General features: G+C 40.3%; 1 protein-coding gene across 3 annotated transcripts in view; it reads right to left on the bottom strand.

Annotated features, from left to right (window-relative positions):
• Window positions 1-529: 529 nt before the first annotated feature.
• Window positions 530-16,799, bottom strand: part of KMT2E (lysine methyltransferase 2E (inactive)) — a 54,574-nt gene continuing 38,304 nt past the window's right edge. For all 3 annotated transcript variants that reach the window (XM_042872285.1, XM_042872286.1, XM_042872287.1), the window contains 12 exons: window positions 16,297-16,395; window positions 14,962-15,126; window positions 13,978-14,286; window positions 12,683-12,937; window positions 12,366-12,510; window positions 11,393-11,646; window positions 11,202-11,258; window positions 9,301-9,864; window positions 6,203-6,504; window positions 4,191-4,279; window positions 3,635-3,726; window positions 530-2,808 (listed from right to left, as the gene is read on the bottom strand). In XM_042872285.1, coding sequence (XP_042728219.1) covers window positions 1,294-2,808; window positions 3,635-3,726; window positions 4,191-4,279; window positions 6,203-6,504; window positions 9,301-9,864; window positions 11,202-11,258; window positions 11,393-11,646; window positions 12,366-12,510; window positions 12,683-12,937; window positions 13,978-14,286; window positions 14,962-15,126; window positions 16,297-16,395 — 3,846 coding nt within the window. In that variant the 3' untranslated portion in view covers window positions 530-1,293. The remainder of the gene's footprint in view (window positions 2,809-3,634; window positions 3,727-4,190; window positions 4,280-6,202; window positions 6,505-9,300; window positions 9,865-11,201; window positions 11,259-11,392; window positions 11,647-12,365; window positions 12,511-12,682; window positions 12,938-13,977; window positions 14,287-14,961; window positions 15,127-16,296; window positions 16,396-16,799) is intronic.

Raw genomic sequence — 16,799 nt, 5'->3', positions numbered from 1 at the left:
TTCTGAAAGAGAGCCAGCAAGCATTTGTTCTGTTACGTGAGCAGAATTCAGCACTCACTGCTGAGCTGCAGGACGCTCTCATACACCACAGTCACGCTGTAATGCCTCACTCCCACCATACTGCAGTAAGAGCTCCAGCAGCAGCAGGAAGGCACATACTGACCTGTGCAGCCGGTGCTGTGATTTGTACCTAAGACCAGAACATCTAATAGAGCCCTGCTGCACCATGGTGCCGGCATCCGTTAGACACGTTGGTATGCATGGGTTAACACCAAATAAACTGACATACTTCATAGATGTACCCAGCATTACCTGACAGCACACCCTGCCTGAATCAAAACAATGCTTCCTCACCTCTAAGCTCAGCAAGGGAACAAAAGTCCCCCTCCTGCACTCACTTCTATAGCCAGCTGTGCAATGACAGGAAGGCCATCAGCAGACACCACACAGGAGGAACAGCCACTCAGCAGGCAGGGCTGCTCTCCGTGCCCACAGCCCTCAACACACAGCACCCCTTCCGGACAAGTGGTTAAAACTGACATAATTGTGATTTATTAACATGAATTAAAATGCCCAACCAGTGCTGCAATGTGACAGTATATTAAAAAAAATTAAAGATCATATACTGTACTACTTTCACAAAGATCACACTTTTTTTTTTTTTTGCAAAAGAGACTTATTATATACAATACTCTATCAAATGAAAGCAGCTTTAAGCAATTTTACAAGCAAAAGAAATACAGTATTTACAGCACTCAGACATTAGAAACGGTCTATACATTAAATTACATTTTCTGCAAATAACTGATGAAACAAAAAGCCATGTCCACACCAAAACTATAAAAATTTGTATTGCATTGTTTTCTATCTCTATGCACACAAAACTGTCGACAGAAGAAAATGGAAAAAAAAAAAAGTTGTTAGTGCCATCACTTAGCCTGTGTACTTATTTAATTACATATGTATAAAAGTAATATAGAAAACATTCACTAAATGAATTTAACTGCAACGATAAAACTTTAAAGATTATGCAGCATCAAACCTACTGCCAGAAAAAACAGCTGGAATGTTCACTTACAAAATAAAAAGGAATACCTAATACTGGCTGAACAGCACGTTTCTGGGAATTTTAAAAAGCAAAAAATGGAAAGATACAATGAGAGAGCACTGGTGTTTGCTTTTATACAAAGTATCATGTACAAGCTTTAAAAAGTACCTCCCATAGGTACATATGAAATATACACAGTTTATATTACAGCACATTTAAAAATGTTAGGATTAAGGGGATCCGTTTTAGTGCCACCCTGAACCATGGTAATTGTTCTGAAAGGTGGGCGGCACCTGTGCTCTGTGAATGGGGATCTGTCCGGGCACCGGGGACGCCTGCTGCGGTCCTTGCACTGCGTGCGGGAGCGTGACTGAGCCAGGGTGCGGGCAGAACCCTGAAGCGGTGGGGGTCGCAATACTGTTTGGTCCTTGAGGTTGGATGTGGGGACCCTGACCGGGGAGCGGACAGTGAGGCCCTGTTCCAGCAGGCTGATGTTGAGGTCCGGGTCCTAACGTGGTGTGGTGGGGGGCTTGCGAGGAATAGGAGGACACGCTCGTGTGAGCGCCTGAGGGAAAGTGGGGGGGTCCTTGATGCGACGGGTGGTGCAAGCCTTGTGCCGACGCCGGGTGGTGCCCTGAGCCTATGACATTGGAAGGGGGAGGCGGAGGGGGAGGAGGAGCAGAGTTTACAACGTGCTGGTGTTGTGCTTGCAAACCTTGGTGTCCGGCTGGAGGATGAGGAGGCTGGTGGTGGGGAATGGGGCCCGGCGGCGGAGGCGGGGGCGGCAGATGGTGACCGGCAGCTTGAGAGTGAATGTGAGATCCGGGAGCCACCGCCACAGCGTGAACCGGGCCGACGACGTGTGCTACAGAATGCTGCTGATGGGTGCCCTGCTGCTGAACCAGGTGAGGGCCCGGAGCCGGGGGCGGCGGAGGAGGAGGAGGAGCAGCAGACGCTGAAGCCTGGTGATGAATACTGGGGGTCTGAGAGGGCAAGAAATGCCCTGCGGTTACGTGGTGTCCCGGCACTGTCTGCTGACCCGCAGAGCCGGGAAGTGCTTGATTTGGTCCGGATGAAAACACAGTCTGTTGGGGGATGCTACCCTTCAGCTGACTGTAACTCTGAAAGTTTCCAGAGGGCTGCTGGTTCTGATAGTAGGTGGAAGAAGGGGGTGGAGGAGGTGGGGGAGGTGGTGCATTGCTGTTCAGATTCTGTTGGTTGAACTGGCCGTAAGAAGCCGAGGATTGTCCTGAAGCTGTCTGAGCGAACAGCGGCCCGCTGGCCTGCTGCTGATTACTGGGCTGAAGGGTTGGCGCTGCGGGATAGAAACCACGGTGCGTTTCCCTCTGGGGCGTTCCGACTTGAGGTGACTGTGGGTGATGAGGTCTGTACGGAGATCCCAACTGCTGCGAGTGAGGCTTTGGTGAGAGATAACCGTGCTGCACGGGCGCGTGGGGCGTCGATGGCTTTGGGGGATTTTCTACGTGAGGCGAAGGGGGACAATGGAGCTTCAAAGGTGCAGAAGGCAACTTCTGTGAATGTGAAAGTTGCTCAGCAGAACTGCGCAGATGTGATTGAGATGGATGAGTTTTTGAAAGTGCTTGGACGTTATTTGTCAGCTGTTTTTGTTGCAGCTCTGATTTTGGATGATTCACGCCTTCGGCCTCTGGTGCATTAGCTGCAGTGTCCCAGTGTGAATCTGGCTTCGTGGGTGTTTTTCCCAGTGATGGCGCTGAAACTGCAGGACTCGGCGAAGAGGGCTAGAAAAAGAGTCAGGGCAAAACGTTCAGAACATTTTAGTTATGAAAGCATTAAAACAAGAAGCAGCTTCTCGGAATAGCGCTCTCTTATGATGGCAGAAAAACATTAAGGCATAGAATGCATTTGACATATGACAACCTATAAGAGGAGGAAGCTTAAACTTAGCACAGGCATCATTTCTAGCAAGTACATACCAATTGTACTCCAAAATCAAAGACCAGCAAGTGCATCTGGAAGTAGTAACAGAAATACGGCCTGTCGGGGCTAAGTCAGAATCTGTTATTTGTGAGCTTCATATTTCCAAGTCTGAAAGGAATCATTACTACTAAAACGAAGTATTTTTCAGAGTAATTTAACATCCTAGAACTGGCAAGATGCAAGCAAAGAGACTGGTCATTACAACCTGAATTGCTGCATTTCATAATGCACGCCACTCCTCAGTGGCTTTCTTCATGTCTCACTGCCTCTACTGAGAAGCAGTGCTAGTGCTGGCCTGGCAAGAGCCAGCTCCTGCTAACAGGATTACTTCAGCCATTTTACTGCTGTCAGTTCTTCAGCATTTCACCTGCAGAACTGACACAATACTGAATCCACTGACAAAACCTCTTCTGTGCCTACAGAACACACCACAGAGAAGCAGATATGGCTACTGGAGGAAGACAAACTTTTTAGCATGCTGGAAGGTCTGCAAATGTGCTCACAGATGTTTACCCATGTTATGTAATTTAACAGAAATGTCACACATCTTCATCTAAGTAGTAAAGCACGATGCCAACTGGAGACACGTACACATGGTTACATGCACCTGCATACGCAGTGCATTACCTTGCTTGCTTTTGAAGGACTCTTGCACGTCTTCTGTGAAGTATCTGGGGATGGACATTCAGAAGTAGGCTCCGGATTTTCAGAATCAGGTTCTACAGACAAAAGTTAGAGATTAATATCATAGTGAGAAAAAAATTATCTTGCAAAGAAAACTAAGCATCTTGTATTTGACTTTAAAAGAGCTACTTAAAGTTTCTGTAAGAGATCATTCAAATACATCAAGTGTCATACAAGGTCATCTGCTTACTGACCTTCCATACATTCAGTGAAAGAATGGACCTTAAGCTGCAACTGGAAAATGAGATTTGAGTGAGATGAAGGTGGGAGACTGAACATGGGACAGTGAGCATGGACTACAGGGTGATCTACCCCTACAGATGAAGCAGATCCAAACACAGCATCAGAACAATTAAGGGCTACAGCGGGGGAACTGGTTAGAGGGATCCACCTTCAGTGTGATAAGTGGGGAGCTATTGGGAATAGGTGAACGGCTGGACTGGAGGATCTTTTAGGTCTTTTCCAACCTTGGTGATTCTATGATTCTAAGTGAACTCACCACAGTCCTTGTCTTTCCTATGATCACTGAGAAGCAAAGCTCTATGATAACTTCGTTCTCTCACTTGTTCCACGGAGGTTGATGCAGTCCTGGAAGAAGGAAGCATGTTCTCATTTAAGATGACATACTCCCACAGACCAAATTTCAGACAATATATATGCAAATACTGGGGCACAAAGCTCACATGGTTGACTGCACTTAAGAGCCAAATAACTCACCCTACAGGAGAAATGCCATTTGTTAGCCATTTTAGGTCTATTTTCTCACATTTTAAATACACCAATTTCCTGCAACCTTGTTACATTATGAGAAATATCAATTCCTTTCTTCTGTACACGTGTGGAGTTGTTTTGTGGTTTATTTTTTAATTCTCAGCTGACAAACCAAAATGCACATTTTAAAAAATACAGGTACTGGGTATTGCTTCATACTCTCCATTTGTAGAAAGCAGCCTTCAAAAGCCCTATCTTTACTAAAAAATAACTTGCTCTCTAATAACGGATCCACACCTGTGAATAATACACAATCACAGGTGTAAACTATTTAAGCTTCCAGATTTACCTTGCTAGATAGTGAGTGAAATGACAGCTACGCCTCTCACGATCAGTTACACACTCACAACATGATCAAGAACAGTAATGACAGCACTCTAATTATAAACTCCATTATTCTTTTAGGCAAGAACATATGGCAATACTCTACAATGCAGTTGCAACTGAAATAAATGTTGGAGTTCAGCCTGTTGGGGGTTGGACTCGATGATCTCTGGAGGTCCCTTCCAACCCCTACAATTCTGTGATTCTGTGATTCTGTTCCCCACATTCTTTCCTTGAAATACACTGCCTTCTGTGTAATGAACTTACAGCCACTTTTCAGTGAGATACTGAAGACTGCACCTATGTTGTCCCTTAGTTGGCTCCACAAACTCCTCCTGTTCTGGAGCAGCTGGAGCATCTATGTAGAGTGGTGCTCAATGCCTCAGCCCATGTTCACCTGCAACACTCTCAGGACTTCACTACCGCATAAAGAACTGCAGTGCTTATTTTGTTCCAGTAATATTCTGGAGACAGAGTTGGCAGAATGACTGGCTATTTTCAGGCTACCAAAGAACGCAGTGGGAAAAGCTGTACAAATTGAAGCCATCCTATGTCATTCTCCTTCACACTGCATCTGCTTTTAAGGCTGTTGGAATACCTGACAGTACAATATCTGGAGTACAATACAGCATACAGTTTGCACCCAGGGGAGCCATCCAGCCACCATAAGCAACTATGCAAGTGTCTCCACACACTGCCTACCTGAGCAGAAGGAACTGCTAGGTAGACTGCACGCTGTCACCGTACACTGTAAGTAACAGCAAACAAAAATGCATTCCAACTAGATCACTGAAAAAGACTTCCCACAGTCTTCTGGAAGCTTCTGTTCATCATCACAGGTAATTAATTTCCTTCTTCCCCACGGTACTTCTGTAAAAGCTTTTGAAATTTAAGAGAACAAATCTTCAGCCACAGATGAAGCAGTGGCAACACAAGGAAGCTTAACGCAGAGCTGAGGCTGTGCTGAAAAGGAGACTCTGCTCTCACAGCACCCTCTCCTCTCCATCCAGCTCCCACCTTCACACACCTTACCAAGAACACTCTGCAGGATCTGTGCAACTGCAGAACAAATGCAATGCCATTTTATTTTGAGGGCAGTTGTGAATTGTGAGAAAACTTTATAACCTACAGAACTAGGTGACCTGTCTTGTTCAAGCTAAAGCTTTATTCACTTTTAAAAAAACAACTACCCTGAATAAAAATAAGTTGACATACATAACATAATTTTCTATACATTCTCTTCTTTATGAGGTATCTGCTATACTGCTGAGGTAAGAGGTCAGACAACTGTTCCAATCTGAAAAAAGGGTTGAAAAAGATCAGTAATCTTACTAACAGAACAGACTCAGAATAGAAGTGACACAAAATTAAGCAAACAATGTCTCAGAACTTTTGTCCTATCGATTTGCAACTTACCACTGAACCTCAGGCTCGTTCTTCTCACTGGAAGAAGTTTCCTTGGTTGCACTGTTGTTGCCCACATCTTCTGGAGCTGCATTATAAACAGCAGTTGGCAGTGGTACAGGCAGGCTTGCAGTGTTGTCACTTTGCTCCCCATTTTCACCACTGTTGTTAAACCCATCATTAGCACCACTGTTACTACTTATGTTTCCTCCACCAGCAGCATGAGGAGATACAGTAACCAAGGGAAAGTTTTCTGTCTTGGAGCCACTTTTTCTAGCTTCTCGTTGTCTCTTACGGTATTCTAGCAAGGATACCTATGGAGAAAAGATCAGAAGAAAGTTGACTTGCTTCCCTCTTGACATTTTCAGTTGAATACATTTCCTCAGTAAGACACCATCCACCTGGTTCTAAAAGAAAATGCATGGAGCTTAACAGAAAATGCTTCATCAGATTTGGAGCAAATTTACGGGGCACCAAGGTAGTAATGAGTACAAAGAAGATGCCAAGAGAAGGAGGTGTGCATTTTGCCCAGGGAAGAGGGAGAAGTTGACGCAAGTCAAAAAAATTTGCTGCTGAATTCATACTGTTGGCTGAAGCTACAAAGTACTTTGTGGATCCTCCTGGAAATGCAAAGAACATACTGATAAAATAATGCTGAGTTTGAGACTGAATCACTTTGACCCTGGATCCTGTGTGAAAAATCTACTAAACTTCGGCTTCAATCTCATGATTTATGCAGAAGAGTCTTTGAGCTCCTCATACGCTTTTCTTAACATAAAGAATTTGCCTCATGACATTCTTTCCACAACTTATTTTAAATCAGTGTCTTTTCTGTATTCTACAACGTCAATTCTGAAAATACTTCAGTGATCAATTTCAAGCAAAACGTTTATTACCAAAACCAATGACCCAGGAAGAGATGAGCAGTCCTTCTTCCCATCTGTGTGCATACTTTACACGCATTTATGTGTGTATATTCATATACACGCATACAGACAAGTCCTCATGTAAAACAGAACACAAACTTCCATAGATTTAAATTCAAGAATATTAATAGATTACTTCCACTGAGAAAAAAAAAAAAAGATTTTCAAATGCTTTCATTATGTATCTTCACAATTTGATACAAAATGCTGAAATGCTGACATTCAGACATCTTTTTTTTAAGGAAATCTGTGTTGTGGAAGTCTCATTTCGTATCTTTCCTGCTACGTATCAGGGAACTTGCTTAGTCCTCACTAACAGCAGACATCCAATTCTACTCAGAATTAGAAAGCAAGAAGGCTGCTCTGTCCACACCCCCACGACTGTTTTCTATCCATTAAAAACTCATCTGTATGGCAGCATAAGAAGTCAAAACCACTTAATTTTTTCTAGGAGAAAGTCAAGGTTTAGAACCGATCTTGCTCTGAAATATTTTATACTTTCCACATCACAGGAATGGGAACCCGTGAAGATTGAAGCAAAGCTTAAATGTTAAGAACAGATTACATCTGTGATTTGTGGCCACCATGTACAGCCATACTGAAATGAGAAACCCGTAAAGTGCCAAGAGATGGAAACATCCATAGAGATGCTGAGATACAGAACCCCCTCCTTTAATAACTGCATAAGGACATGTGTATCTCACCAGTTCATGGGCTTCTACTGTTATTCTACAAAAATCCTGAATTCTCCCCTCACCTTAAGTGAAATTTGTCCCCCTTCTTTTAGACTGCAAAGTCTAAAAGTATACTTGAATTTGTGTGCGCATCCTTACAAAACCAGAAAACCATTCTCTCAGAGGTACAATTTCTTCTGGTTGATTCCTCAAAGCAAGATTTTAGACAGGAATTCTGAGCGTGTGCAGGGGAGGCAGAGGGAGAACCACAAGTTTTTCATTTGTGCATTAGTGCAGTGCAAGCACTGAGCAGTAACAACCAGGAAAAGAATGCCTGCCACTAAGAGAACAGGGTGTTACCGATGCACTCATCAGGTGCTGCTGCGATTTGAGGAGAAATTCACTTCACCTTCAGATAAAAGAAGCAGCTACACAAATCTTAACAACTGCTGTGTTCAGCTGGCTTTGCAAAAGCAGCAGGGATACAGTAATATGAACGGAACTACTGAACTTCTCAGGGTCAGGACCAGGTGAGAACACAGCTACTACCTTGCTACAGGTATGTCTGGGTACAAAGAGAGGTAAAGCAACTTGTGACGGTACAGTCATGGCCACTCCCTGGCAGGATGCACCCTGAGAAGTGCAAGGGAACCTGATGGGACCAAAGCACCACTGGGCATGAATGTACGTACACACAGACAAAACTCACCTCCAGTCCCTCAACTATTACTTCCATGAAGAATATAAATCACTAAATTCTACAGACTGTTACAGGACACTCAGGAATGGCTGCATCAGAAACAACTACTTTTAACATTTGTCAACCTTTCTGCATGGAATCAAGGAGTTTAACCTGACAGTAGTCAGGATATCCACACAGGTTAACTTCCAACTTCATTTCCAGCTGAGCACGTTGAAAGCTGTTACCTACAGGGGCTGTTTGACAAGAACAGCAAATTTAGGCTGCACTCGTCTACCAAAGCAGGTGCTTTACAGAAGAAGAAATAAAGGATTCCTTGTATCTATGGATTTGTGTTTGCTAACAGCAGAACAGAGATACTGTAGGTACATAATAACAAGAATTCTGAAGCATTAGAATCATAAACCTGCTAATGCAACTTGTAAGAATTCAGAGATTTTCTCTGTACGTGATTCGGTTGGCACCATTCTGTCTAACAGAATATTTTAATACTTGGTAGCACAAGCAACCGTTTTCAAACCTGAAAAGCAGTTCTTTATTGAGTAATTCATTTGAGACTCATATGAAATAACATGAAGTAAACATAATTATATTTTTATATATTACTTTGAAAATCTGCATTTATTAATGGATGTATGCAACTTTCCTCTTTCCTTTCCTTAAGTTCTCCTGAATAATATCTACATTAAATATAAATCAGCCAGATATTTTTTTTTTTACTATTATTATTAATGCTTCATTCTGCCACAGAAAAATATGTAAGATATATAGCCTATGTGAGAAAGACAAAATGATTCTTAAAATTATAACCTTTTTCTTCTGTGGAGGATTCTGGGGTGTGCAATTCCCATCCATCAAGTTGTCATTATTGACAGTCCTTCCAAAGCCAGATGCAATTCCATCTTCTGAAGTACAAAAAACAGATGCTTCCATGAACATGCCTCTAGCATCGTCTTGAATCAGGCACTTTGACTCACTTATTCTGAATCCACCTCCTACCTCCAACTGATGTGAAGGGGTCAAGTCCCTCAAATTAGAATTCATTGAGAAATTTACACCTGTCCTGTCGGGACTTTTTACCCAGGAAGAATAAATTGTGCCCCGTCCACAATGAGCAGTTTCTAACTGGCTGCTTGAATCAGTCCTATCATGTGTAGGGGCTTCCAGGTTTTTATGCAGTGTGCTTTGCTCAATTACTTCGAGTCCCAGCTGGAGGTCTGACACAGATTCCATTTCTCCTGCGCACTGCCGTGTCGCATCAGTCCTGTTTCTTGGACTGGAATACCCAATAGTCTTTATTTCCTGCAGGCCCATTTCTGTCAGGTTGGAATTTCTGAAAGAATTCAGTGCTAGAATCGATGCTCTGTCATATCCCTGCATGAAAAATAAAGGAAGAAAACATGTAAATTCTTCTTCCATATTGCAACTGTGGAGTAAAATCATTCTGACATTCATCTATGCCTTTAAGTGAGGCATAAGGACTTTGCACTACCATGAGTTTAAGAAATAGCTGTGTAGCCAGATACTTTTCTCTACTACTGCCATTAAAAGGATTTTAAATTTAAAAAAAAAAAAATAATATTAATCCACATCAAAAATAAGCTTTCAGTACCAGTATTTGCTTATGACTGGGAAACGAAGAAGAGCTTCAACAGGAGCAAGTCCCTGGTTACAAAGGAACTGAACTTAAACATAAAACGGATCTTTGGTATCAAAACATTTATTTCAAGAAAAAAAGGTGGTGAGAGGTTCCAGGACACTGAGGAATTTTAAGACCATAGTAAATTCATGCTTCTGCAGAGGAAAAAGTATTAGAAGCTAAATAAATTGACTTAAGTATTTCTTATAATTGTACTAACCATAAAAAGCTCAGCATATGCCCAAGCTTAGAAGTATTCTTACTAAAACATCCTGTTTTATGGCTTTATAGTGCTTTTTCAATTATTTCTTTCACAATGCAAAATTCTTAAGCAGAATTCCTCTTTTTGAGTCAGCTAAATGCTGAAATAGTCAGTTATGTTAGTTTGAAAGTAGCTGTTAAATTCAATCAACTGCTATGACTGCATGAAAAGTTTTGTGTTTCAATATTTGTTAACACTTTGACTTAAAAATAATGAAGTTTTCTATGTACATATGTACTTAGCCCACAGAAAGAAAGTACCTGGGTCATTCATTTACACCAGAAGTAAAGCTCTCCGGAAACAACCACCTGAACGTTCTATCACTAGTTACTTTTACCTGTTCTTTTCAGGTGCTATTAAGTTCACGGTTCAACACAGTTATGTAAATGTGGTAGCTGTCACACAGCTCAAGTTCCACAATGCTGCGGAACTTCTCATCTTTCAGACTGAAACATCCCTGTAGAAGTTCTCGTATCTATAAACCAAGTCGCCCCCTGGTGGTTCGACCGTACGGCTCGAGCGCACGGAATGGAGCACACCCTCACCGGGAAACTCCGGGCACGTGTCCGTAGCACTCGCTGTACCTCAAATAATCCACCAAAACCATAATATTTATCCTTCTGTGCTCTCTCAGTCCAAGTAAAATTAGGCTCAAGTATCTAAGAAACACTGATTAAAAAGGAGAATGTTAACTGAAATCTAGATACAGCCCAAAAAACCCAAGCGTTGTTTTTCTGTACTCCTCAGTTAAGTTGCAGATATAGAAATGAAGTTAAGCAAGCATTTAGAGATTTTAGCAAATGTCCTCACCTCTTGAGAGTAAGCTCGCCTTTTTATTTCCGGGGAACTGTCGGGTGAGGAAATATTCTAGATGAACAAGAAGAAATGGGAAGTCAATTTAACTGTTAGCGTAGAGAATGTAAGACACCCCCTTCTAATAGGACTCAAATAATGATTTACACAACAGTGATAAAGAATCTGAAATGCATTATAATTCTCACCTCAAAGTGCATGGTATTTCCATGTATACATGGAGTTACAGGAGTAACTGGTGAATAAATGGGTTTGTAACCATTTCTACAAGCTTCATCCTCTGTTTTTACCCTAGGAGGAGTAGCAAACATCAATGGCTCTGAGGCAGCAATGTCAGCATGAGTTGGTGTGGCATAAGGAGAAGGAGTAGGTGTAGAGGTTTCTGAGAATGCAGACTCCAACAGCTGGTACAGTCTTCGTTTTTTTAGAGGTGTTGTTAGATCTGCATTAAAATCAGAAAAAAAAAGCTAGATAAAGATACAGCAATCCCAGTTAAACGCTTGAAGCAGTAAAGTTATAAATTCCATATTCAAACATTACTAAGACAAACACCTTGTGGGCAGAATTCCTGAAGAATAATTAATGAGAAGCAGAGATCACTATTTTCTTCCTTACCTTCTTTTTTTTTTTTCCCCTGCTAAGACAATGGAAGAGATAATGGAAGAACTGTACACTTCCAAACAAATGTTCACCTAAGAAGTGGAAATTCGACGGATCATCTAATATGTTCCATATCCCTAAGAAACTGTGTGTAGCTTCTAGCATATTTCTCATTATTCCTGAAAAGCTGACTAACTTTCCCACGTGCAATGGGGCCACTGATTTGAAAGTAAATCTAACCCTAACAGCATGTACAAACGATTTATAACCTAAACTCTTCCTGATATTCATACTCCAAACCATTAGCCTTTTTGTTGACTGAATGTCCACATTTACTATGAAAAATGGTTGTTCCTTGTTTAGTCTCAATTATACATTAAAGAAAGAGGGAAATTATTTAACTGAGCTTTTCTTTCCAACAACCATCCAAAAGCCAAAACATCAGTAAACAGGGCAAATATTGTTGGAATTTTCATTAACTCATTGCTTTAAATAACTTCAGTCCTCCACATCTACCTACTCTGACATAACTTGTATGTATTTTATTAGTGGAACCTTCACCTGTTAAGGAACAGCTGTCATTCAGTAATAATGGGCTTTTATTTTCACCGTTGATGGCTGGGCTTCTAGATCCCTCTAGCGATGGCGAATTAAATCTATCAATCACTGTTGAGTTTTCTTCTTCCAAAGCCTGCTTCAACCAACGCTGTAATAAAGTAAGTTCAAATTAGTGACTTAACAATTTAAAGATACACACTGAAATGTGTATCTACAAATCATTTGCCAAGCAGCTTTTCTCTGCCGGAATTCACGCTAGGAAATAAAGACTTGTTTTTAAGTAATTAGGCATGAGGAACCGTAATGAAGAGAAGCATTACCTTCTTACAAGAGCCAGTCATGTTTTCCACAGGTTCTTTTTTCCTCCTCTTTTCTGAAAGGAATGGTGAAGTAAAACGAATATAGTGCTTTGGAGTAGAGTATACATGTGGGCTGTAGGTGAGACCTGGTAGAGAATTCAGTTGCGTAGCCAGAACTTCGGGGTCGGTGGTTATACGCAGAGGCCTTTCTGAAATGCTGTCTGTAGGCTTCCCTGTCTTATCACTCTTCTCACTTAACCATTCATTTACCAAGTGCTACACAAGGAGGAAAAAAAAAAAGTGTTTTTTGAATGTTTTCATTAGTAGCTTTCAGTTTTTGGTCTTCTTATTCACCTAGTCACCCATTACACAAACCAGAAAACAATTTCCAGGCTGCAAGTTTACAAATACAAATACTCCTTGTACATGAGACTGAGAACATGAAAAAGGCTTTGGTGAAGTTAACCGGGCGATGGTAGGAATCAGTGTAGAATTGTGCTACGTAACAGAGGTTTTGTTGTTCTGTTTCTGAAAAACAGGCCAGTGTACCTTAATTCCCATTAACAGGGAACAAAAACTAAAGCAACTGAACTCAAATATGCCTGCAAGTATTTGAAATTCTTAAGAGGTTCACACTCAAATTCTTTACATTTTCAAAATAAGCAGCTTTAATCATCCTCTGCAATACAGGCTGAAGATAAAAACTGCCTTCTTAGTTGTAAGATGGGTGGTTTTAAGCTTTTATCAGCATTACTAGGAGACATCTCAGAAATACTGAAAGCTCATATTTTGGAGATATTCTGTTTACTGCCACTAAGTATACCTTATATACCTTATATATTATATACCTTATATATATATATATATATAAGTATATATATATATATATATATTATATATTAAGTATATAATTATATAATAATATATATTATATATATAAGTATATATATATATACCTTATATATCATATGATCAATAAAATAAGGAAAGTTGACTGATTTCCTTCCCTCCCCTTGAAATTAACAGTTTTACTTATGTTCTGTATATTTATACACACACAAAATCCAGTCCATTTAGAAAGTACTGTCCTTAGAAAACGTTTGTTCCAAAACTGTGCTGAAAGCTGTATTAAAACTCAATATCTAAATGGATGCAATGCAATATTTTTAATTTTCATAATTAATATCAGTGAGCAGCTGCGTAATTTTTAAAGAAAATCAAAAAAATAATATGTAGTTTAAGAGGCAGCTGCCTATAATCTTTTAAAAACTCCATGAAAGTCCATCTTCTTCTTACCCATCCCTTAAGAGACATACCTTCTTTGTTTTAGGATACTTTGTAGGACATTTATTAAGTGCTGGAGCTTCTGTTTCGGTAACCATTTCCGTAACAACAGTTTCTGTTTCTGGCTCAGCTACCAGTGCAGCATTCTCAGTTTCGTTATGTTGTGACGTTACTTCCACATCAGGAGAAGAAGGCTGAATATCTGAACACATGCTCACAGTTCTGTGCCGTCTACGCTGCTGTCCAATGTGAGTTCTGCTTCGAGAGAAGCTTTTTCTCTGTTTAGCTCTATTAACCTTGGCTGGTGTAGGCTTAGTGACAGCTTCCTCCTTTGCTGGTTCCTGGTACAAAACACCAATCTAGTTAATGGATCTAACGCATGTAAAGCTACAGATCTTTTCTCAAGAGGAACTGTAAGTTCTCTCTTAATATGTCTTTATTAACTGCCTTTATATAATTTTTATTTTTACAACTAAAATACTTCATAGTTAGACTTCCCATACCTTCCTCCCAGCGTTCTGGCAGTGATACATCAGGTAATTCACACAGACCAGTCATTGGTCAGACTACCACAATTTTCTGTAACTGCTATATCACATTAGTCTGTGGGCTAGAAATCAGCAGCTTACATCAGAGTACCTTTCAATTCAATACAGTTTTTCTCATTTATAGTTGACTGATATCGTTTACTAACATACAGCTTAGCACTGTTGTAAGATAACTAACAGCAAAAGCTGACAGAACAATCCAAACTGAGAAGCCATACGAATATCTGCAAGGGCTGAAGTGCACTAGTAACCAGCAACAAGAGTAAAGATGACCTGTTCTGAATAATCTACTGACAAAGCATGTCTTTTCCCACCGGCTACAGAAGGTGTCTAATGAATACCATCTCCTATGGCTAGAATGAGCACCTATTAACACTCCCCCAGTATCTTTATGTGTGGTTCAATATCCAAACAGATAAACAGTGCCATGTTAAAAGCTAGCCTTAAAATAAAGATTCAGATAACTACCTGAATAAATTCAGTGTCATTGAGAATCTGTGGTTCCTTGCATTCTGATTTAACCTCAGTTTTTGCTGTGCTGATCCTTTCCAAAGCCTGTTCTCTTCTTTTTTCTCTTTTTTCTAATCTGGCAAAAGCTTGCAAGATAGCTTCCATTTTCCGTTCTTCTCTTGTCTGATGGATATAATAATAATTGTCATCACATTTCAGTCATAATCATAATCCTTCACATACATAAATACTGTGACACTTTTTTTCTTCACAACACATACAATGTATGTTGACATGCAGATCAATTTCAGAAGAAACCCAAAGGAAAGGGAGATGTTAGAGTAACTGCAACTACTGCAGACTTAAAAGAAATGATTGTGTTCTCATCAATCCTGACAAACAGGAAGAAACTCCTGCTTTGGATTTAAGAACGTGCTGGAAATAATTGCTTATTACTACACTGCTAGCCTCATACATTATTGGCTCACTTGTTTGTATAGTATTGAAAAAACAATGAGTCACTCATGACCAGAAAGATTAAATACCAATAAACATACAGAATAAACACAACAAAAAATTTCATTATCCTCTGACTCAGTTTTCCAAGTGCCAAAAGCTGTATCAAAACCTGCATCCAGCATCCAAGAATCGCTATTTCAAAATAAGTAAACGACACATCACACACAAGTTAGATTTTCTGTCAAACCATAATTCAAGTCCTAGTCCTTTTACAGAGGTAAATATCCAAGCACTGCTGAAGACAGTACAGATGCTGTGGAATTTGGCTGCTTCTATTTAAAGCTTTAATTATTTTAAATGCCTGCAGCTCAACAGCAGCACACTGAGAGCAACAAGTGCTCATCTCAAAGAAAGAATGCCCATAAGCATACTGCTCATATGAGTGAATGAGCAGCCCAGTTTTGTTTTTGCCACTTCTGTTTGACTGGTGAAACACAGGCAAATTGAACTTATTCACCATCTTCACAATGGAGCTAAAAGGATTATTACTATTTATAGTGCTATTTATAAAGGAGCTATTAAAAACAATGTGCAATAACAAAGAGCAAAGAAAACAAAATCTAATTTTTTGTTGTTGTTTTAAGGCAATAAAAGTTTATACATACACATAAGACAACAGAAGATAAAAGCAGATTTTTGTCAGAAAGCAATGATAAAGCCACATGAAATGCTCTCACTCAAATAGCAAGCCTTCAATTTTAAGCTCATGTAAGGATCTGTCTTCATATATACTTAGATTCTAGAAGCCTACAGAAAGCAGCAATTAGCATGGAAAGAGCATGTGTCACTAAGTCTTAGTGACAACTTTAGGCAACTACTTGCTTCCCAACTTACCATCTTCCTTTTCCTCTCTGCAATCTGCTCCTCTGATTCCATTTCTACTTCATTGCTAATGGGAGTTTTTTCTTCTATATCATCAATAAAATCTGGCTCCTGAAAGATGGAAATGACTGCTTTATAGAAGCTCCGCTACTCCTCCAAACTAGGGAAAACTACAAGCTACACAGAACTAAGAATCCTCAGATCACAACTTCAAAAGTAACCAAGCCAATAAACGAAGACAAAAATGTAAGAAAGCTAAGATCCACTCATGCCTTTGCATAAACCTATAAACATAACCATCTGACCAAACCTTTTTCAATCTGAGCTTAGGACATCTGCATCTTTTTTCTTAAGCATACTGATTTTCATTTTAGGGTCCCATGCCCACCCATCCACCCCCAGAACAAAATTATCCACATTAAATCTCCAAACCAACAGAGACTTATGGGCCACTGACCCAGCCAGTTCTTTATCAGCCACAGAATTAGGGAGCTTTATGTTAAACACCCATTAGT

Source organism: Lagopus leucura, unplaced genomic scaffold (assembly GCF_019238085.1).
Source record: "Lagopus leucura isolate 7727_CA_CO unplaced genomic scaffold, USGS_WTPT01 Super-Scaffold_100008, whole genome shotgun sequence".
Classification (NCBI taxonomy): domain Eukaryota; kingdom Metazoa; phylum Chordata; class Aves; order Galliformes; family Phasianidae; genus Lagopus; species Lagopus leucura.
The sequence above is the reverse complement of the archived record's forward strand: the minus strand, read 5'-3'. Positions and strand labels throughout refer to the sequence as shown.